The 22,173-nt window shown below is 54.1% G+C and overlaps 1 protein-coding gene across 3 annotated transcripts in view; it reads left to right on the top strand.

Annotated features, from left to right (window-relative positions):
- Nucleotides 1-22,173, top strand: part of CAMK2A (calcium/calmodulin dependent protein kinase II alpha) — a 70,271-nt gene that overhangs the window by 32,271 nt on the left and 15,827 nt on the right. For 2 of the 3 annotated variants that reach the window (XM_064366509.1, XM_012451202.2), the window contains 11 exons: nucleotides 1,177-1,231; nucleotides 1,961-2,026; nucleotides 2,126-2,198; nucleotides 4,450-4,552; nucleotides 6,592-6,675; nucleotides 6,813-6,907; nucleotides 7,859-7,981; nucleotides 8,311-8,394; nucleotides 10,175-10,217; nucleotides 12,756-12,796; nucleotides 19,006-19,054. In XM_064366509.1, the coding sequence (XP_064222579.1) occupies nucleotides 1,177-1,231; nucleotides 1,961-2,026; nucleotides 2,126-2,198; nucleotides 4,450-4,552; nucleotides 6,592-6,675; nucleotides 6,813-6,907; nucleotides 7,859-7,981; nucleotides 8,311-8,394; nucleotides 10,175-10,217; nucleotides 12,756-12,796; nucleotides 19,006-19,054 (816 nt within the window). Of the gene's footprint in view, nucleotides 1-1,176; nucleotides 1,232-1,960; nucleotides 2,027-2,125; nucleotides 2,199-4,449; nucleotides 4,553-6,591; nucleotides 6,676-6,812; nucleotides 6,908-7,858; nucleotides 7,982-8,310; nucleotides 8,395-10,174; nucleotides 10,218-12,755; nucleotides 12,797-18,044; nucleotides 18,078-19,005; nucleotides 19,055-22,173 lie in introns of all 3 variants that reach the window. The other variant, XM_012451118.2, reaches the window with a different exon arrangement.

The following is a 22,173-nucleotide window of genomic DNA, read 5'->3' as shown; positions in this document are numbered from 1 at the left end:
CCTGCCTGTCTCCAAACTTTATGTGCAAATATGAGAGCCATGAACAAGTCATACGGAGTCAGAAATATATGCACATGGCAAACATTCAGATGGCACTAGGATTCATAGTGAAAAGTGGGTCTCCTCCCATGACCCAACTCCCCCAGTTCCCCTCCCAAGAGGCGCTCCCAGTGCCTGCTTCTCTTTATTCTTCCAGAGAGACTTATGCCATATATAAACGTAGATACATCCTTTTAAAAAAGCACTACGCAGACTGTTTTGCGCTTGGCTTTTTCACCGAACGACATAATTCGGAGATGACTCTGAACCAGTAGATACATAACTGCTGCATTATTTTAGCAGCTGTGCCATTTTCCATTGTGCAGATGAATCGTCATTCACTGAGCCAGCACACCCCTGCATGGACATTTTTAGGCTGTGGCGCGGGGAAGGATGTGAGCTCTGTCCTGTGAGAACTTGCTCTTGACTGACAGGATGCAGCCCCAGAGTCAGCCCGAAGACTCAGGCCTTTCCTTCTAATAGCTCAGGGGTGCATGCTGGGAGCTCCAGGCTCTTGGGAGCTTTGCCTCTGTTCTGGGTAAATGGAGTGTGAAGAGATGACAGCTCCTCAGCCCGCCAGAACGCAGGGATCCTGCCACTCCTGCCTCTGGCCTCCATGCTCCATTATCTCCTCAGGCTTGGGGGCAGAGCAGAATATTAGCTCAGGCAGCACTGAGTAAGCACCAACTGTGTGCCTCCTGGAACTCTGATAACAAGCCTGCAAGTCTGGGAGTTTCATTTCCGTTGTCCAGGCAAGGAAAGAGAGGCTCAGAAAGGCCTAGCAACTTGCCAGAAGTCACACAGCTGGTAAGTGGTAGAGATTGGAGCCACAGGCTTTCCATGACTTGGGCCTGGCCAGCGACGAAACAGGTTTTGGAGAGGGGAGGGGAGTAAACTTTGACCTAAACAGGATCATTCGCGTATAAGCCCAGGCCTCTTTCAGTAATGCCTGAGGTCTATGCGGACTCAATACAGTGAGCTTTTGTTCACTGGCGCTTGCCAAAGCACCTGGCACCTGGTGTGTACGCAGTGGCTGTCTGGGAGCATGGGATGTTGAATATAAGCGGGAGGGGAGGGAGGAGGGGGCCTGGGCAGCAGTGTGTCCCGCTGTAACCAACTGCCTCGCCCCGCCCACAGTCCGACTCCATGACAGCATCTCGGAGGAGGGACACCACTACCTGATCTTCGACCTGTGAGTTTGGCCCCGTCTTGGGATGTGCCAAGGGTCTCAGGGCAGCCTAATCAGGGCTGACCTCGCTGGACCTCTTGGGCTGAATTCCTTCCTGTGGTCCAGAGTTTCCCCAAATGTGTCGGGCCTGCTACCCAAGCAGTGCAAGCTGACTTTCCTAAAACACCAACAAACACTTTTAGCTTTCATCCTATATTTATTTTTGCTTCTCTTCTATTTGTGGCCAGTGATGCTGGTTTTCCATTTTCAGTGGCAATATAAAGTTTCCTTCTGGAATATGTTTAATTTTTTTTGAAGAATGTTGATTCAAAGAAAAGCAATAATGAAATGATAGGCCTCAGTAGTTCCTGGGATGGCAGCGAAAATCAGTGATGGGACCAGCCTCATCGATAAAAAATAGCCCTTGAGATATTGATCACAGGAGATGCCATAGGCTTCCGAATGAGCCTAGTGATGTGCTCTGAATGTTCCTAACCTCCGGACTCCAGCCTGGCCCAGGTGGGGAAGGGCCAGGGATGGCGGAGGAGAGGGGACTGGAGTCAGTGAAGGGTGCAATGGAAGACGGGAAGGGGACTGCAACAGGGGACACCCCAGTAGCCCTGGGGCCCCTCCTTTTGTGACTGAGATTCTGAGGTCCCTGAGCCCTATCCTTAGCTTCCTGGAGACTCCTCCAGATGAAGCAGCACCTGGGGTTGCCTCTATTGGAGGGTAATTCCATGCCTGTCTCCCCAGGGTCACTGGTGGGGAATTGTTTGAAGACATCGTGGCCCGGGAGTACTACAGTGAGGCGGACGCCAGGTGAGTGTCAGGAGCTGCCTGGCAATGGTGCCTCCTGTCAGCTTCCCAGGGGAGGCCTGTGCTCACACCACCGTGACCCCTTCCTCTCTCTCTTCCTAGTCACTGTATCCAGCAGATCCTGGAGGCTGTGCTGCACTGCCACCAGATGGGGGTGGTGCACCGGGACCTGAAGGTGAGCAACCCACCGTGGGTGTGGCTCACCCCGGGAGCCCCTCTCCCCTCTGCACATCCCTCCACCTGCAGAGTTGGACACGATCAGAATCCCTTTAATTTCTCTGAGTTAGGCTGGAAGTGTGTGTGTGGGGGAGGGAGGTGGACAAGATTATTTTCCCCACTGTTCAGACGAGGAAACTGAGTTTAGGAAGGTAGAGCTGGAGGGGCTTTGCCCTGAACCCAAGTTCTGCCATTTGGAGCCACACACAGACCAAGCCTCCAGCTTGGAAGATCCCTAGAGGGACTCTGGCAGCTTTGTTTTAGCTGCTGAGTCCCTGCAGTGTGTACCCATCCCTGCCACACTCCCACTGCAATGTGATTTACAGGCCAGCCTCATCCTGGGCACCCTCCCTGGGCATGCTCCCCTGGGTCTGGGTCCCTCTTTGGGGCACAGGGCTCTGAAGATGGCCCTGCCCCTCTCTGACCATCCTGGGCAGGCCATGGCTTCTCTCCTGAGCCCCAGGCAAGCTCCCTGTGGCTCACTCTAGATGAAGCAAGTGTGCACTCGAAGAGGGTCTCCAGCCAGACTGCAGGCCGGCTCTCCCAGAGGGCCTGTTCCCATTATAGCTGCAGCCCCCGCACTGGAAGAGGAAGGAGGAGAGGCAGCCCAAATTTAGGCCACTCTGGATACAATAATTAGTGACACATTCATCAAATCAGGGCAGGACGGCTACTGAGACCCAGGACATGTTAGGAACATCGTCCCCAGAGGACAAAGGATGCCTTTGAGCCAGGCAGGTGGAGGAAGCTATATTTGTTTGGGTCCAGCCTAGCTTTAGACAGTGAAAGGTCAGAGGTGGGACCCTTCAGAAGTCCCACTGGGAAGTGGGTCAGAGGAGGACTGGAAACCAACAGTCTTCAGAGACTCTGAGCCCCTCCCCAGGCAGAAAATAGGAGTACTAACATTTACCAAGCACTTACTGTAGGCCACAGCGAAGTGCTTGTATCAACTCTCTCGGTCAGTCCATGCACCACCCCATAAGGTAGGCATTTTTCTCACAGGAAACTAAAGCTCAGAGAAGTGAAATAATTTGCCCACGTGTCATGGCATAGAGGTGGCAGCACTGGGGTCAGAAACTGGGACTATCTCAGTGAGTCCACACTCGTAGCTCCCCTCCATCCTGAGTCCCAAGGTGCAGGGATCAGCAGGAAGTGGAGAAATTCTGGAGGCTGAGCCAGTGCAAAGCAGCAGCCTCAATGCCCCAGAGGCCAGGTACAGGACCTTCCCAAGTCAGCTGCTGGCCCCTTGTATAAGCCCCATCATCTTTCAGCCTAGAGCAGTTAAGATGGAGTCAGACTTTGGCTCTTTCTCTTGCTAACTGCGTGATCTTGGCCAAGTCACTTAACCTCTCTGAGCCTTAGTTTTCTCATCTTGATATACATGACGAATACTTATTAAGTGCCTGCTATGTGGCCCTGCAGCCTAGGTGCTGGTGATAAAGTGGTGAACAGCACAGAGAAGAAACTCACATTCCACAGGGCTGACAGATAATGAATGAGCACATAGACAGATGGGGGAAACATTGCAAATCGTGATGAGATCTATGAAGGTAGTAAACAGGAGTAAAGACAGGGGGCACCTGAGGGCTTCTCCTCTAGATAGAGTTAACCATGGAGGGCCTCCTTGTAAGGGTGACATGAGAGTGAGGGCTGGACAAAGTAAAGGGGCCCGCCTTGTGAAGCTCAGGGGAGAAAAAATTAGAGGAGTGAAACAGGAAGTGCAAAGGCCCTGAGGTTGAAACAAGATGGACTGTTTCAAGGGATGTAAGAAGGTCACTGGAAAACGTAGGTAATAATACCTACCCTAAAGGGTCATTGAGATGATACATGAGATGACTCACGCAGAACACTTCACCTAGCGGCTGGCACATAGTAGGGACACAATCAATGCTGCTGCTGCTGCTGCTTTGTTGCGATGGTGACCGAATCACCCCGCCCTCACCTCAGCCTAGCTCCAGACCATGAAGTGGGGAGGGAGGCGTGGCTGATGGAGAAAGGGAGGCCTGACGGAGGTCTTGCCATAGGATAGTCCCTCTCTGGGGACTGAGACTCAGGAGCCTGAGGTGGGGCTGGAGGTGGGGGCAGGGGCCCTGGGGGGCCACTGGGCTGCTCTTCCTGTGAGCCTGGGCCCCCAGAGATGAGGCTCTGAATCTCCTGACGGTCTCTTGGTGCTTTTCTCCCCTTCCTCCCTCTTCTCTGGTCCTGACAAGCCTGAGAATCTGTTGCTGGCCTCCAAGCTCAAGGGTGCCGCAGTGAAGCTGGCAGACTTTGGCCTGGCCATAGAAGTGGAGGGGGAGCAGCAGGCATGGTTTGGTAAGTGGGGTGGGCTGGCAGGAGTGTTGGGGGTCAGCACTCCTTTGTGTTGACACATCAGCTTCTGGGAACCCACTGCCCGAATGGGTCTGGCTGGAGATGCTGTTGGGCCAGCCGGCACTGGTAGAGGAGAGGCCCTGCCCCACCCAGTCTCTGAGCCAGTGGGTAGCACCCATCTGTGTCCCTGGGGGCCAGGCACGGGACCCTACGGGCTTCCACAGGGCTCCCTGGGGCCCCCTCTCTCCTTTCCTGTCACTCACCTCTGCCATCTCTCCTCCCTATGGTTGAAAGCCTTAGGGAGGTTTCTACAGAGCTGCCCTAGTACTCTAGGTGTTTGAGATCATCATGCTGATTTTATAGATGAGGAAAAAACTGGCAAGAAACTTGCAGAAGGTCAAGAAAGTTTAAAAGGGGTACACTAGGACTTAAACTCAGATGATCCAGCCTGCTTTGTGATTTTGGTGTAACTGGGTCTCTTTCAGCTACGTGGGAGTACTTTTTTTTTTTTTTTTGAGACGGAGTTTCGCTCTTGTTACCCAGGCTGGAGTGCAATGGCGCGATCTCGGCTCACCGCAACCTCCGCCTCCTGGGTTCAGGCAATTCTCCTGCCTCAGCCTCCTGAGTAGCTGGGATTACAGGCACGTGCCACCATGCCCAGCTAATTTTTTTGTATTAGTAGAGACGGGGTTTCACAATGTTGACCAGGATGGTCTCGATCTCTTGACCTCGTGATCCACCCGCCTTGGCCTCCCAAAGTGCTGTGATTACAGGCTTGAGCCACCGCGCCCGGCCGGGAGTACTTTTTAGTGGGCAATATTGAGCCATGGTTAAGAACCAGAGTTCTGGGGTCAAATCCTGACTCTGCTACTTGTAAGGTGTATGACTTTGGCTAAGTCACTTCACCTCTCTGTGCCTTCATTCTTTATCTGTAAAATGGGAATAAGAATTGTATGTTCCTGCCGGGCCCTCGGTGGCTCACACCTGTAATCCCAGCACTTTGGGAGGCTGAGATGGGCAGATCACCTGAGGTCGAGAGTTCGAGACCAGCCTAACCAACATGGAGAAACTCCATCTTTACCAAAAATACAAAATTAGCTGGTTATGGTAGCGCATGCCTGTAATCCCAGCTACTCGGAAGGCTGAGGCAGGAGAATTGCTTGAACCCAAGAGGCGGAGGTTGCGGTGAGCCGCACCACTGCACTCCAGCCTGGGCAAAAAGAATGAGACCCTGTCTCAAACAACAACAATAACAACAACAACAACAACACACACACACACACACACACACACACACACACACACACACAAGAATTGGATGTTCCTCAAGAGTGGTGTGAGGATTAAATGTGACCAAGCATATAAAGTGCTCAGCCCAACGCCTAGCATATACATGAAGTAACTCATAACTATTCTTAAGATTACTTGTTAGAATACCTTGGGTCTTCATTATTTCAATTAACCCTCTCAACAACACTGGGAGGCACTTAAGATAGGAATCCCTAATCCTTCATTTGACAGATGAGGAAACAAGGACTAGAAGATAAAGAGACCTACCCAAGGGGCAAAGTCAGAGTTAGGACAGGCCCATGACCAACTCCAACAAGGGGGTGCAGAGTGGGCCAGGGCCGACCTCTCAGCCTGGGGCTGACACGGCAAGTACATTTTGTCTTGAGGCCACCAGCAATGGATCGCTAGTGGCTCCTGGAAGAGTGGTGCTGAGAAGTTGATGATCCTGAGTCAGGACCCAGTGGGAAGGAGCTCTGTGACTGATGACTGCTATCTACCACTGGTTCTGGAGTGGGAAGTGGTGACAGGTGTGCTAGTTGTCGATCTGATCTAGAGGCTTTGCTAGCTCATCAGGCTTATGTCTTGGGCCCACTGGGGTTGCACAATATAAGCCCAAGTGCACCTGAGGGGCAGGGGCTGTTTTCCTCCACTCCAGAGCAACCCTCATCCCCTCTTCCAGCAGGATCTTGCTGCAAGTTACTTACGAGACAACCTCTGTGTATGTGTCTGCCTATCTGTGTGTCTGGGAGCAGGGTTTGCAGGGACTCCTGGATACCTCTCCCCAGAAGTGCTGCGGAAGGACCCATACGGGAAGCCTGTGGACCTGTGGGCTTGTGGTGAGTTCATCCTAAGGCCCTTTTGTGCCCCTGGCTGCCCCCTAGCATCTGGGACCCCCTCTCTCCTTTCCCATCGCACCCCTCCCCCTATGTCTTTGCCCCACAGAGGGTTGAAGGTTCTCTGGTCCTCTCTCCAGGGGTCATCCTGTACATCCTGCTGGTTGGGTACCCCCCATTCTGGGATGAGGACCAGCACCGCCTGTACCAGCAGATCAAAGCCGGTGCCTATGATGTGAGTGTCGCTCCTCTCTTCAGCCCCCATCATCCCCTGGTGTCCTTTCAATGAAAGCCGGCGCCAAGCCACTGTCTAGTCCTGGCGCAGGGGTGAACCCCAGGGGAGCACGAAGACTAACCAGGGCCAGGTGGTTACCATGCTGTGCCTAATGATTGGAGTATCCTGTGGGGCCCCGGAAGGCAAGAAGCGGCACCAAAATGGAGTGAGGAGTAGGGGAGAGGCAGCCTCCCAAGCCAGGTTTTCTCTTTCTCTCTCATCTGTACAAATAATCACAATAGCTAACACTTCTATAGCACTCTTCTGAATGTTTTACACATATTATTACACTGAATCCTCACACCAATCTATGACATAGGTACTGTTATTATTCCAGTTTTACATATAGAGAAGCTGAGATACAGAGAGGTCAAGTAACTGCCCAAGTATATAGCTAAGAAATGGTGGAGCTGGGATTTGAACCTGGGCAGTCTGTCTCTACCATTCATGCTTCTAACTACCAAGCTATATTGCTTTTATGCAGATAGCTATTAAGCTATGTGCTATATGTTTCATATTGTATTTAATTCTCAAAACATCTCTAGGGATAGCTCAAGGGGTCATGTGACTTACCCAGGTGACACAACCCAGGAGGCAGAGCCAGGACTTCAACCCAGGCCTTTTGATTCTGAAGTCTGGCTAAAGCCCCTGGCCGGCTGCTCTCCAAATAAGGCACAATCTCAGAATGATGGATGGAGGGAGGCCTCCTTTCCCTCCACCGTGTTCTGATTTGTATGGGGTCAGGGTGCCCAGCCCCTCCCCTGCAGCGAGGAGCCCCAACTCCTCCTGGTGTGGATGCCTGAGTGGATGGGCAGTAGGACCCCTGCCTGCTCCCCTGCCAGTCAGGGGCTGGGGGATCGCAGGGGTGGCCTGGGGCAGGCTGGGCAAACCTGGCCCCTCTGCCCCTTCCAGTTCCCGTCACCGGAATGGGACACCGTCACCCCAGAAGCCAAGGACTTGATCAATAAGATGCTGACCATTAACCCATCTAAACGCATCACAGCTGCCGAAGCCCTTAAGCACCCCTGGATCTCGGTGAGCCTCCCTCAGCAGGACCTCTCCCAGGAGCCCCTCCAGACCTCATGGTCCAGGCCCCCACAGAGTTCTGGCACTGTCCCTGGCCCATGGGGGCCGAGAAGACTTAATCCAAGTGACTGGCCCTCCTGTGGTTCTCAGGGTTAGTGTGGAAACGAGGAGCGTTAATTGGCTTACAACTGAGGGTGCTACCGGCATTGAATGTCTGGCACCAGGATGCTAAGCACCCCGAAACATCCCCTAAGACATCCTGCTGAGGGGTACCCTTGGGTGGGCCTGTCTTTTCCAGTCTGCCTTCCGCTTACAGCTCTCTCCCCCACTTCCCCCAGCACCGCTCCACCGTGGCGTCCTGTATGCACAGACAGGAGACCGTGGACTGCCTGAAGAAGTTCAACGCCAGGAGGAAACTGAAGGTAACAGGTCCCCATCCTCCGCAGTCCCAGACATGGGACTAGCTCTGCCTGGGTCTCCACCGAAGCCAGGAGACTTGCTCACTAGTTGTTTCCTTCATTGATTCAATAAGCATTTATTGAACACCTACTACATGCTGGATGGCGGGCTGGGCTTGGGGAGTGAGCGGTGTGTGACTGAGCCCTTGCTCTAGAGGAGAGGATGGACAAGTACCTGGGACGTTACAGGGCAGTAATGAGTGTTGTGCCTGGGCAAGCCTCAAGGTGGTGGGAGAATACAGCCGGGCAATGGCATTCTGGGTCTGGAGCCGGGGCATTTAAGCTGAGACCTTGAAGGATAAGCAGATATTAGCTAAAGTTGGAGTCAGAATGGGAAAATGTGGCCGGGTGCGGTGGCTCACGCCTGTAATCCCAGCACTCTGGGAGGCTGAGGTAGGCAGATCACTTGAGGTCAGGAGTTTGAGACCAACGTGATGAAACCCTGTCTCTACCAGAAATACAAAAATTAGCTGGGCGTGGTGGCTCATGCCTGTAGTCCCAGCTACTCAGGAGGCTGAGGCAGGAGAATCGCTTGAACCTGGGAGGCGGAGTTTGCAGTGAGCCGAGATCATGCCATTGCACTCCAGCCTGGGCAATAAGAGTAAGACTCTGTCTCAAAAAGAAAAAAAAAACAACGGAACAGCCTGTGCAGAAGTCTGGAAGTGCACATGACCACCCTTAGGGGTGCCACAAGTGGTTCAGAGTGCCTGGGGAGAGCTTTTGGGGGTGAGATGTGACTGGACATGAGACCCTGGTATGGGAAGGGGCCCCAGCTGCCAAGTACTGTGGAGGAATGGCTGAGGCACTCAGACAGCGATCGTGGCCCCAAGGAGGCTCAGTGGGACCCAGGTGGGCCCAGAGCTTCACACGCTTGCAGGTTCTGTGTGCTCTCAGGGCGGCGAGGGGCCCCTGGCCAGTGGAACAGAAGAGCCGTCAGCACACTGAGTATGTGAGGAAGAGGTGGAGGCCCCAGCACATGTGGAACCTCCTTACCTACTGCCTCCAGGCTTTGAGTGGAGGCTCAGGATGGGGACACACACCAAGGGGTGGTGGCCGGCACGATGCCAGGAGAACGGAGTCCCACCCCCGTCCTGCAGCGGAAGCTACATCACAGAGGAAAGTCTCAAAATACCACGATCAGGAACTCTTAACATCATACGCAGTGGGATTCAGACAGTGTCAAGTCAGGTCTGAATCAGATGGCTCTGGAACCAGAGGGGCCATCAGCCCCCAGCCTGCTTATTGATGGAAGAGAGTTTCTCTGCATTAAGAATCCTCCCAGGATTCTCTGAACCCAGAGGCCATTGATGGATGAACTAGTCCTGGAGCGGGATGCTTTCAGCATGGGACAGAGGGCTAAGAGGTAGAGGGGTCGGGGGATGCAACATCTGCTGTTGTTGCCCAAACAAGAAAAGTCGCTGGTCTTCAGGACCCTCTGCTGGTAGGTGTCCCTCAAGTTCATCAGCTTGGGCCAGGCTGAGGGACCTATTAATATCTGCTCCTAGGATGGCTTTGTCCCAGGAGCTGTGCTGGCTAAAGCCTAGCTCATCCCAACTTCTCAAGGGGCAAGGGATGGGCTCTGGGCCAGGGTTGGGGTTGGGACAAATGGAGGGCAGGGCAGAGGCTTTGGCTTCCTCTTGGAATGCAGAACCTGCCTCTCCTTCCTGTGGTCCTCCTGTCTCTCTGTCCCTCCTGTGTCCCCTCCCTCTGGCCTCTTCCACGGCCCTCCTCTTATCTCTTGCAGGGAGCCATTCTCACCACAATGCTGGCCACCAGGAACTTCTCCGGTAAGTGGCAGGACCTCAGGGTCCCCAGTAAGCTCTGCACCAGTTCTCTGGGGGCACCGTCCTGTCGGATATCTGGGTGCCCCCAGGCCACCGGGCCTGGGGAGAGTGGGAGTTACAGAGGACTCTGTGACTGGGGGCTTAGCTCATCTGCCATGGCCTGTACCCAGAAGCGAAGAGAGGTCAAAAGTCAGCAAGCCCAGGGCCCAGCGGGACTGGTTAGTGGGTTAGTCTGGCTCCCCACTCCTCCAGCAATGCTGGGTGACCAGGAGGGGACGGCTTCCGACTGCAGGGGTTGAGGTCTCGGCAGGGTGGAGTCAGGCTTAGGGAGTAACAATATTGCCCACCATGATTGGAGCTCTGTGCTAAGCAGTCCCGTGCGTCCCCTCAGGTGGCCTTCATGACAAGGCAGCAGAGGGGGTGCCGGGGGTGCCGCCATCCCTGTTTCTGGGATGAGGAAGCAGAAGCACAGGAAGTGAGCTCTGACTTGCCCCAAGTTGCATGGCTAGAGAGGCAGAGCCTGCATTCAGCACAGGTTTGACCAACCCCAGAGCAAGTGCCCTTACGTGGGCTAGGTCACCACGGAGTCCAGGGCAGGAGCCTCCCAGACCCTTGGCCAAACTGGGCTGGTTAAGGCAGGGAGTGCCCAATTACCTGAGGCATGTGCCCCCGAAGAGAGGAGGGAAGGGATTATTGTCAGGATTTAGCAAGAAGCTCCTCTTGGCACGTCAGAGAGGGCTGGGCCAGTGCCCGCCAGAGGCTTCCTTCTGGGGAGTGCAGACCGCTGGCAGGCTGCAGAGCAGATATAGATAGCAGATAGAGCAAAGCTCACCCGAGGGGCCCTCTGACTGGGGCTGGGGCCAGCCGAGAAAGCTGCTGCAGACTTGTGGCCAGCACCACAGCAAGACGGCAGCTCTGAGAAAAAGGCAGCCCGGCTGCATTGAGTGGGCCCACCTGCTCATGTAACTGGTTGGGAGGAGTGAGACCCAGAGGTGGGCAGATACTGGAACTTCTGACTGGGCTTTTCCCACCTAGTTAAACTGCCTTCCCACCCTCTCCCTGGACAAGGATCCTGCCACTCTGTAAACTGAAAGATGAGCTCCCAGCCAGTCAGAGTCTTTTTTTAACAACCGAAGCACCCTAGAGAACTCTGGTCCTGAGCTCGCAAAATGGCGGGCTGTGAGCTGGATTCAATCTCTTGATATGCTTTGTGGAGGGAGGGGTGTTTAAAAAAGTTTTTTCTTGAATGAGTTTCTAACACTTAAAAATTAGGAGCTTTCATAGAAAACCCCAGATTTCTGTCGTCTTTTGAAAATCAGACACTGTGGCCTCACTGGACCCCCAATCTTGTGACAGTGGGCTGGAGCTGAGAGAGGCGTCTGCCTTGAGGCTGGAGGAGAAAGCACCCCCCCGCCCCACTGCCCATCCTAGTCCAACCCCCAAAAGCCTGTGGCGAATGGACGGTCATTCCCATCAGCTTCGGGATCCAGAGGTGGCCCCTGCCTTGGTTTCCAAGTAGGGAACTTTGAATGGGAGCCTTGAAGGGGTCATAGGTAGAAATGTGGGAGTGACTGGGAAGGTAACCTGCCATGAGCCCCATCTCTCAGAGCCCCTGGGACATCAGTGACTCGTATGGCCCTCCTCTCAGCTCCCCTTCTCAAGGCCTCCAGGAGAAGTCTTATAATGGCTACCGTTTCCTGAGCATCTGCGGCATATGGGTCAAGTGCTATGCTAAGTACTTCACAGATGCCCTGTTTTGTTGAAGGTATTTGCTTAAGTCAGAAGCAGCCAGATGCCAGTGGGCAGGGCTGGACATTTAGGCCATTTCCTGGCTGATGCCCACTTCCAGGGCTCTGGCCGGGAGGTGAGGAGGGAGGTAAGGGGAAATGACAGCAGGGGAGGCCCCCAGGGAGCTGTTGCTCTGCTTGCCCCTGCCACCTGGGCTGTAGCCAGCGGCAGCATGGGGAGGCCTGTGTGGCCTGAGGAGAGAGGCAGGGGATGGGTGCTTTGGCAGGGTGGGCCCCAGTGGGGGCATCTGCTTCTTGTCACCGGCAAGACGCAGCCTGCAGCTGTCCGGAGTGAGTAGGCAGGGCTGACACATGACCTCCGCAGCAGCATGGGGCTAAAATTAGAGAGGGCCAGGGAGGGGAGGGCGTGTCTAGCCTGGGGCCAGGCAGCCGGGCCTCTGGGTTGGCCACTGCCAGCACGGTGGTGACCAGGATTCAGAGGGAATCCCCAGGCTGAAACAGCAGCCTGCGGTCCTGGGACATGTTGGACACCTCCCTCAAACCATGAAGCCAGAGGGTTACGCTTGAGATTGCTGAGAAGGCGGGGAACCTAGGCCCACCCAGCGGGCGACTGGCAGTCCCTGGGCCACCAAGGAGGGAGCTGGAGGAGGAGGAGGCCTCCCCCAGGATCGCTGGGCCAGCTCTGCTCCCCGCGGTCTGCCTTCTGGCTGCGCGTGGATGCTGCTCTTCCTCGCCCTGTGGGCCCTGGTGCCCTGCCTGGTGTTGTTAACCCTCTACTTTTTCTCCTCCACAGGAGGGAAGAGTGGGGGAAACAAGAAGAGCGATGGTGTGAAGGTAAGCCCCTCCGGGACCTGGCAGGGCCTGGTTCTGGCAGCGTTTCTGCCAACGGAGACCGGCTTTCAGGCCCGGAGCAAGACCTGGGCCTTGCTGATGGTGTCCTGGGCAGACGTGGGTCACATTCGTGACCAGCCTGTCTCCAGACCCACAACGTGGGCTTCGGTGGCCACCGTCACGCCGTGAATGTTGGGGGCAGATGGGAGAGGGGGGACTGGAGGAGGGTGGAAGTGACAGGTGTCCTGGGGCTGGGGCTGGGGCTGGGGCAGGCGCAAGGCAAGGGGCAGGTCAGAAGGAGATTTCTGTGGTTCTCCAGGGCTGGAGAGCTGGTGTGTAAGAGATGGTGCAAGGAGAGGGCAGAAATGGTCATGGGGGTGACCTCCATCCTGCCTATGCGTGGGCTGGTTGGAGCCCCTGCCCCGCTGCACACCCTAGTCCCACCCAGAAAGCCCATGGAGGATGAACAGCCATTCCTCCAGGCTTTGGGTTCCAAGGTGCCCCCTCCCTCCAAGGCCGACTGGTGCTGGTTCAGTGACAGAATCCCCTCCCCGCTCCACAGGCCTGCCCCAGCCCATCCCCAGAGCCCGAGTTACTTCCCTCCACTCCCTGTGGTCCTCCTTCCCATCTCTTCTCTCTTCTTCCTCTGCTCTCCAGGGCCTGGTCCCCTGCTCTCTGCAGTTCCCTCCTTTGCCACTCGATCTTATCCTCTCTTGAGACCCTGCCTTTTTCTGGGCTCAGAGCCCTGCCTGGCTAGGGCCCCAGGGGTGGGGTGTGCCCTGGACATTGGAAGGTGTGGGATGCCGTGTGGATACAGCCAGGTGTGCTGGTGGCTTGAGGGCTTTGTCTAAAGAGGGATTTGTGGTCTCCGGCTGCTGGTTTTGGTCTGGCAAGGTTGCATGGGAGGAAGTCTGGGCTGGATGTCCATGGCCAGGACTGGGTCTCTGCTCTGCCCTTAGCCTTCTCCCAGCTTGAATTTTCCATAACTACAATGAATGGGGTGTGGATGTGATGATCATTTCCAAGATTGCAGCTTTAATAAAAACAAAAAAGGCAACAAAATTCTATCTAATCACTCACCCTTCTCATCTTGGGTGCTAGAGGAATACATAATGATTTGGTTATTAGTCCAGGTCAGTGGTTTTCAAACTGAACTCTTTAGAGCCCAAAGGTACTGACTGGGGCAGCCGATGGGGTGCAGTGGGATTAGGGAGGGGGATGCCTGGTTTACACGGTTCTGAGCTTCTCATAACCACTTCAACCAGAATATGACCGTGGTGAAGAGAGACCTTGGGCTTGCCTGCAGCTAGACCTTGGTTGGGCATTTATATTACCTGTGCCTGTGCTTCTTCATTCATGCAATAAGGCTAAAAGAGGTCTCCACCTCCTACGGCCATTAGTGAGGATTAACTAATACAAAGCGCATTGAGAGCTTACATGGTGCTGGCGAGCAATCCACACGCACGCGATGCTAGGCTCCCTTATCTTTCCTCTGTTTCATATATTAGACTTCTGGGTTAGACTTCTCTCAAAAACAAAGTTTTCTCAAGAATATTTGAAAACCACAGATCTAAAGCCAACTCAATTTAGAAAGTTAACAGGGCACTCATCCCAAATACTGTAATGGAATCTGGCATTGAATTTTGGCTTGCCCACTGTTTTGGGTTACCCTGAGCCAACCCCCCGCCCCTCCATGTGTAGGGGTAACGGAGGACTGTGCAATGTGGGGGCACTGCCAGCTTTGGAGTAGCTGGGGCCCTCTCTGACCCCAGAGCATCTCCTGTGGAGACGCTGAGCTAGGGGTGCTGGACCTCCTGGGGAAAGCAGACTCCCTGGCCCTGGTTTGGAGGATCTGGGGACAGAGACCACAGGTGCTGGTGGGCTGTGGCCCAGGTGACTGGAGGAGAAGGAGGTAGAGAAGCTGCCGTGATCTGCTTGGCTCTTGGATGTGGCCCTGGTAGAAGCTGGGCAAGGGGTCAGGAGAGGCCTCCATCAGGCTGGCTCTTGGGAAGAAATCCTAATTAGCTCTTTTAGGGCAAGGCCAGGAGGCGGAAGGTCCAGATGGCAAGGACAGCTCACAGTATGGCGGGGCTCTGCGGGCCACTGCAGGCTTTCCAATGGGTACAGCTGAACAAAGCGTCGCTGCTTCCTGCGGCGCGGGACAGACTCTCAGGGCAGCCTGGGTGTGGAAGAGGAGCTCAAAGGCCACTCCTGGCCTGCCCATCTCTTTGTAGCTCAGCTTCCTTCACTCCCTTGGATGGAGGAGGGAAGAAGTCCTATTGGAAGATGAGAATAACCTGGGGGCCTGGCCCAGGATTTGGGAAGCCTGGCCTGCCATGTTTTGCTCCTGGAAGGAGTGTGGGGAGAATGGTGGAGCTGGGGGTCCAGGCTCATTTTCAGTACGGGTGAAACTGGACCGCAGTCAAGAAGCCGTGGGTTCCAGTCTGAGCCCCACCATTCTTTCCCCGGGGTACCCAAGCCGGAGGTTCTGCTGCCTGTGCCAGGGGAGCACCACAGCTCTTTGCAGAGCGCTGGTGAGAGGGTCACACCAGAGGGGCCTGGTGGAGCCACATCAGAGGCTCCTTTAACTGACTCACCTTCAGCCCAGTGGGGAGGCACACGTTCCTCCTACTGCTAGAAACAACCCCATTTCATCCGGGCTTAACTGAAGAGGCAGCGATTGGCTCCAGCACTGCAGGAACGGCAGAGCTATGATGCTATAATGTACTTTATGGGCCTTTAAGGGCTTTTCAAGGCTATTTTGACCATGCTAGTTTCTATCATCCTTGCTAACCTTAAAACCATGCTTCCACATGTGGTTCTAAGAGAAGTGATTTCTGCTTTTAGTGAAAGAGGGAGATTTCTACTTTTGGTGAAAGTCCCTGTAAATTAAACTCTAAAGTGCTGGTCAATGCAAGATTATTAGCATCATCGTTTGTGATTCAGGGAAGTTAAGCCTTCCTATCACCAAGAAGCAATGTCCCGCTCCCGGCCACCCCTAAGCCTGGACTTCTAGGAGGAGGGCCTACTGCTCACCCCACTCAGCCCACTCACTGCCCCTGTTGGTGTCCCATTGTGCGTCGTGACCTCTCTCCCCATGTCCCATCCTGTCACTGTGCGTCCGAATCTGATGCAGTCTCTGCTCTGTGTTTCCTCCTCGTGTCCCGCCTGGAACCTCCTGGCCCCTGTGCAGCTCCTCAGGTTTCTGCTGACAGCTGAGCTGTGTGGGGCCTGGCCCCTTCCCCATTCTGTGCCTGGCCTGGCTCCAGCCAGGAAGGGAGGACAACCAGGGGAGAGGGGAGGGGAGTGGAGGAAAGAGGGGAAGAGGGAAGGGAGAGAGGAGGAGGAGATGAGAGGGAAGAGGAGGGGAGAGGAGAAGAGAGGAAGAAGAGAGAGGGCAGGGGAAGTGAGGAGAGGAAGGAGGAAAAGACGGAAGAGAGAAAGGAGGAGGAATTGAGGAGCAGGAAGAGGAAGGGAGAGGAGAAGAGAAGAGGAAAGAGGAAGGAGGAGAGGGGAGAGGAAGGAAGGAGAGGACAGAAGAGAGGACAGGAAAGAGGAGAAGAAGGAAGAGAGGAGGGAGGTGGAGGAGAGGGAAGAGGAGGGGAAAGAAGAGAGGAAGAAAAGAGGGAGGAGGAGAGGAAGGAAGAGAGGAAGGAGGAGAGGGGAGGGCAAGGGATGGGAGGAAAAGAGAGGAGGGGAGGAGAGAAGAGAGGAATAAAACAGGAAGGAGGAGAGAGGGAAGGAGAGAGGGGAGGAGAGGAAGAAAAGAGGAAGGAGAGGAGGGAGGAGAGGGGAAGGGAGGGGAGGAGAGGAGGGGCTGACTGCTGGTTGCTGACGGCGGAAGCCACACCATCCAGCCTAGCTGGGGAAGATGCAGGGTCTGTCAGCATTTATGCCTCTGTGAGCACATGGGCATTGGAAGTGCCCAGTGAGCCATCCTGTCCCCCCGGGATGGAAGGCACAGGGCCTTGAGTTCCCGGCAGGCAGAGGCTTACTGGATCTTGGAGTCAGAAACCCAGAATTAGACCTGAGACCCTCAAGGCATATCCAGTGCCTCTCATGGTGAAGGCCTACCCTGTGGGCTCCTCGAGTCCCTTCTTTGCGGCAGGGAGAGGTGCCTCCTGGCCTCTGTGGTGTAAGGGCATCTAGGATAGGATGAGCCTTTGGAGAGGGGTCGAGCTCTGGGTACCTGGAGACCTGGGCAGAGGAAAGAGCTCTGCAGGTCCAGCCTGGTTCTAGCCTCAGCTCTGCTGGTGGCTTGCTGCAAGGCCTTGGGCAGGCGACTGTACCTCTCTGGGCCTCAGTTTCTCATCTGTGCAATGCAAGAGTCAGTCTTCACTTGCTACCTTCTGTGAATGGGAGTCTTTAGGACTCCTGGCTCAGAGAGCTGAGGGAAGGAGAAGGTAATTTACATTTGTCCCCCTCTCCTTCCCTTGGTTCCACAGCCAATACAGAGATTGCTACAAATCCCCAAAATGCTAGTGTAGGCTAAATGGCAGGGCCAGAAGACTCAAGTTCTAGACTCGGCTCCACCTCTGGCTGAGCCTCAGTTTCTCCATCAGCATAAGGGAGTGGAACAGGCCAGCCACCGGAGGCTGTGAATGCAAGCTGGATTTCAAAGGCCACTTAGAGGACTGGCTCCCACGCTTGGCCCTGCTTTGGCATCACCTGCAGATATTGTTTAAAATGGAGATGCTCAGGCCGCACCCCAGACCTAGTTATCAGACTCCTCAGGGGGACCTGGTTCTGTTTACTGAAACGAGTTCCCCAAGTGACTATGACAGTCAGTTGGGAATGAAGTCCTCCTGGCCGAGATGCACAGGGAGCCTAGGAGAAGACATTGGGCCTCACCTCCAGGCCTGAGCACATTTTGTCCTTCAGGAGCACTGGATTCTGGAGGCCTCCAGTGACTGGCATCCAGAGCCAGGGTTGGCTTTTGCCATCAGAGTTAGGCAGGGTGGGTGGCCCTGGTCCCAGAGAGGCTTGGCCACGAGCTTGGCTGTTAGATGGCTAGACCCAGGCAGCGTGCATGAGGACCCAGAGCTTCAGGCCGAGGACTGGCCCCGCCAGGTCAACTGTTGCTGGCGGCCTTGACTCCTTGACTCCTTGTCCTGATGCCAAGCCAACAAAGGACTACAGAGGATGACCCCGAGGCCCATCCTCCTCCCAAACCTCCCCTGTCGTTCCTCTGCTCCCTGCCGTTTTCACGCTGTGTCTTTTCCTGTCCCATCTCTTCTCCTTGTTTTTCCAGAAAAGAAAGTCCAGTTCCAGCGTTCAGTTAATGGTGAGTGTCTGCCGTCTTCTAACGCCGGTAAATGCTGGGCCTCAAACCCTTGCTCCTGCCTCCCTCCTGCAGGCTGCACTGGGAACCTGGGGCGGGGAGAGGGTGCTCAGGGCGTGCTTGGTACGTGTGCCTTGTGTGACAATATGTGTGTTGTGTGTGTGTGTGTTGTTTGCGTGTTTCTGTTGACACCTCCAACTCCACGGCCCAGACCAGCAGTTTGACAGCAGATCTGAACCTAATCCTACGTCCAGCCCTTGGCTTCTCGCTTCTCCCTGCCCCTCTGCTCTAGAACTCATCTCAGGCTTGGTTTGTGCCAGTCGCGGCGAGGGTGGGGCTTGGTTTGGCCAAAGTAGTAGGTGCCACGGAGGCCCCGCTTGAGCTGGTATAAGGCTACTAGGCCCGCCTGTGGCAGGGGGCCGCCAGCCCTGCCTCTGTCTAGGGTCCAGTGGTGGTACGCTGACCCACCTCCCTCTTCTGGTTCCATCGCTGTCTCACTCAGTCGTGTGGTTTTTCTCCCCTCTCAAGAGCCCACTCTCTCTCACACTGGGCCTCCCTCTCTCTCTCTTCCTCCCCGCCAGCGTGTGTTCCTCCCCACTCTGCAGCCGCCATGATGTCTCTCTGCCCCTCCACACCCCTTCTTCACCCTCTCGAGCAGAAAGGACCCAGGAACCCCCTCCTCAGCCCTTCCAGAAAGGCCAGGGTTCTCCTTGCAGCCATTCCTCTCCCTCATCCCGGCCCCCGGCCACCTGCTCAGCTGCACCCTCCCCATCTTGAGGCTGAGAGTCCGACAGGGTTTTCAGGACAGCATCTGGAAGGCAGAGCCTGTGAGGCTCACAGAAACCAGCCGCGTCACCAGGCAGCCAGGGCCTGGCCATGCCTCGTCCCGCTCCCAGGCAGGCCTCATCGTCTCCTGTATTCTCTTTGGCAGGAATCCTCAGAGAGCACCAACACCACCATTGAGGATGAAGACACCAAAGGTAGGGAGAGGCCTTCAGGGTCCTGGAACCAGCTGGGCAGACCCCCTTCCTGACAGCTCCCACGTGCCAACCTCGTTTCTTGCTCGTCTACAGAGAGCATCGCTCTGGTGCCTTATAAATGGCACACTGGCAGGCACCATTCCCATGGGGGGCACTAGACCCACTGCTGGTGCGTAGATAAGTTTTCTTATCTTATTTATTGATTATTATTTTATTTTTTTTGAGATGGAGTCTCGCTCTGTCACCCAGGCTGGAGCACTGTGGCATGATCTTGGCTCACGGCAACCTCCGCCTCCCGGGTTCACGCGATCCTCCTGCCTCAGCCTCCCAAGTGGCTGGCATGACAGGCACCTGCCACCACGCCCAGCTACTTTTTGTATTTTTAGTAGAGACGGGGTTTTGCCATGTTGGCCAGGCTGGTCTCAAACTCCTGACCTCAGGAGATCCACCCACCTTGGCCTCCCAAAGTGCTGGGATTACAGGCGTGAGCTGCCATGCCCGGTTGGTTTTCTTATTTTAGAGGTTATATATTTAATGTGTATTAGAGAAACATTTAACATATTCAACTCATAAGTGTATGGTAATGGTATACATGTTCCTTTTGAAATAAGTGCTTTTGAGTTTTTTATAAAAGTGAATTGATTGTAAAAACATGAAGTAACAGTAAAGGAAGGGAGAGCCAAAATCAAGAAAGCTCCGGTGGCTAGAGTATGGGAAACACTGTGTAAGACCCACCAAAGATGCTGTGCCACTGGAGCTAGTGGCCAGCAGTCCTCAAAAGCTCTCAGGTGGAGGAGGAAGCAAAGCGCCAGGTAACTGATGGGATTATGAGTGGGATCAAAACAAGAATAGTAATAAGCGCTGCCGTTTATGAAGCATTTGCCATGCGCTAGCCCCGGTCCCAGCACCTTATCTGGACTGACTTCCTGGAGCGTCACAACAGCCCATGAAGGAGGTGCTGCTGTGATCCTCATTCTACAGCTGAGGAAACAGAGAACAGAGGGGCCGAGTACGTTGGCCTGTACTCTGTGGTCCTGTACTCTGTTGTCCTCATAAGGATGGCGCTAGGATTTGAACTCAGGCAGTCGGATTCTAGAGCCTGGCTGGTAACCACCACTCTGAAGGCCCTGGTGGTAGAAAGTGCACTTGGAGCTTGGAGGAAGGGGCAGGGACTGCTGACTTCTGCCTTGGGGACACCAGATCCTCCAAGTGTTAGCAGCCAGCCTCCTCCTTCCCCAGGACAGGGAGCCAAGTGGTTCACACACTCAGGTGTGTAGCAGAGACGCTTGGTTGTGGTGGTGGGGGCGGTGGTCTCCAAAATATAAAAAAAGGCCATCGACCTGGAGGGAACTTGGCAGTACTAGTTTAGATATTTTGTCTTATACTATAGAGATGGGAAAAAGAGCACTGTGTTTTATGTAGGAAACATTTTTGTATAATTGTGATTCAGGCTTTAAGGCAGTTTTGACACACCACATACCACGGCTGCCACGTGTCACTGCCAGGATGCCTGGAAGATGAGCCGCGTCCTGTGTGTGTCCCTTCCTGGTCATTCCCAACTTGGGGCGTGGTGGGTACTCTATCACCACAACCTGGCCCTAGAGCAAATCCATCTTCCGTGACGGCACCAGGGACAACCTTTAAAAATACATTATCTTGAACTACTCAGGAGGCTGAGGCAGGAGGATCACTTGAGGCCAGGAGTTTGAGGCTGCAGTGACCTGTGATGGTGCCTGGGAATTGCCATTGCTCTCCAGCCTAGGCAACATACCAAGACCCTGTCTCTTAAGAAAAAGAATGAATGAATGAATGAATGAATGAGAGAATACATTATCTTGAAGAATTCCCTGGTAAAGTCAAGTCAGCATTCTGAATTTCACAAAAGTCCAGTGTTCTAAACACATTCCCAGGCCTGCCTCTGTGAATTCTGACTTCATAGGTATGTGGCAGGCCAAGAAATGGTGCTTCTAAGCCGTTCCCCTCATTTGAGGCTAGCTGCCCAATGATAAGAGTTGGGCTCTGGGATGTTGAGGAGACTGGATGTAGCCACATAATCCTGGCCTCAGAACAGGCAGGGACTGTGGGGGTAATCTGCTCCATCTTCTCCACGGGAGTCCATTTACTGAATGACCTCAGACAACTTGCTTAACTTCTCTGAGCTTCAGTTGCCTTAACAGTAAAGAGGTGATGAAAATAGTACCATCCTCAGAGGATTGCTGTGCAAATGAAATGAGAAGATGCATATGAAGTGCACATGTAGTGTTTGGCCCAGGGTAACTGTTTAACAAATCTCAATTTCTTTTTTTCAAACTGGAGTTCATGGTTGAATGATAGGAAGCCAGGTGGCATTTTCTTGGAGCGCCAATTTTACCCAAAGATGATTTTAAGGCAAATTTATATGTTAAACAGACAGATAAATATTTGGAATAGAATACAAAATTCTTATGTACTATTATTGTAAATTGGCCATCAAAGACATTTTTCTCTGGGGTAATGGTTTTGGGCTGCATCCCTGAGGTCTCATATTTGCAATCCTTATCCTGTGCTTTAGAACAATCAGGATGGGGCAATTTGTAGTCTTGAATTTTGGCTCACTTTCCAGATTTCCCCCCTTTCCAGAGGGAAATCTGAGGCCTAGGAAGGAGAAAGGGTACATATGGCTTATTAATGGTAGGACTGGGGCCCTGTTTCCTGCCTCAATTTCCCCACATGTAAAAAAACTCAGAAGCCACGTCTGAAGGAAGAAACACTCAGCCAGGAGCTTCTCTCCATGTTTGGCAGGAGAAAGGAGCCTGTGTGCCTCCCCCAGCCTCTCCCGGCCTCAGAGAAAGTTTCCAGAGAACTATTTTCTGGTGTTAATTTGTTAAGTCTTCTTACAAAGTGAGAATAGCAGCTGGTGGGGTGGACTCTGACCTGACATGAAAGTTAATTAGAAATGTCATCCTCCAGGGAACATATTCCCCTGAGGAGAGAAAGAGACATTAATATTTCAGAGCCCCTCTGGCTCCTGCCCTCTGAGCTGTGTGGGGCTCTGCCTCCTCCCCACTCCCCCATCTCTTCCTGATTTGCTCCATGAAAAATTAATTTCCTCTCCAACTAAAGAGCTGTCTCTGCCTCGG

The sequence above is a fragment of the Aotus nancymaae genome, unplaced genomic scaffold (genome assembly GCF_030222135.1).
Source record: "Aotus nancymaae isolate 86718 unplaced genomic scaffold, 86718_ANA_hifiasm-v0.15.2.pri h1tg000064l_1, whole genome shotgun sequence".
Lineage (NCBI taxonomy): Eukaryota > Metazoa > Chordata > Mammalia > Primates > Aotidae > Aotus > Aotus nancymaae.
The sequence above is the reverse complement of the archived record's forward strand: the minus strand, read 5'-3'. Positions and strand labels throughout refer to the sequence as shown.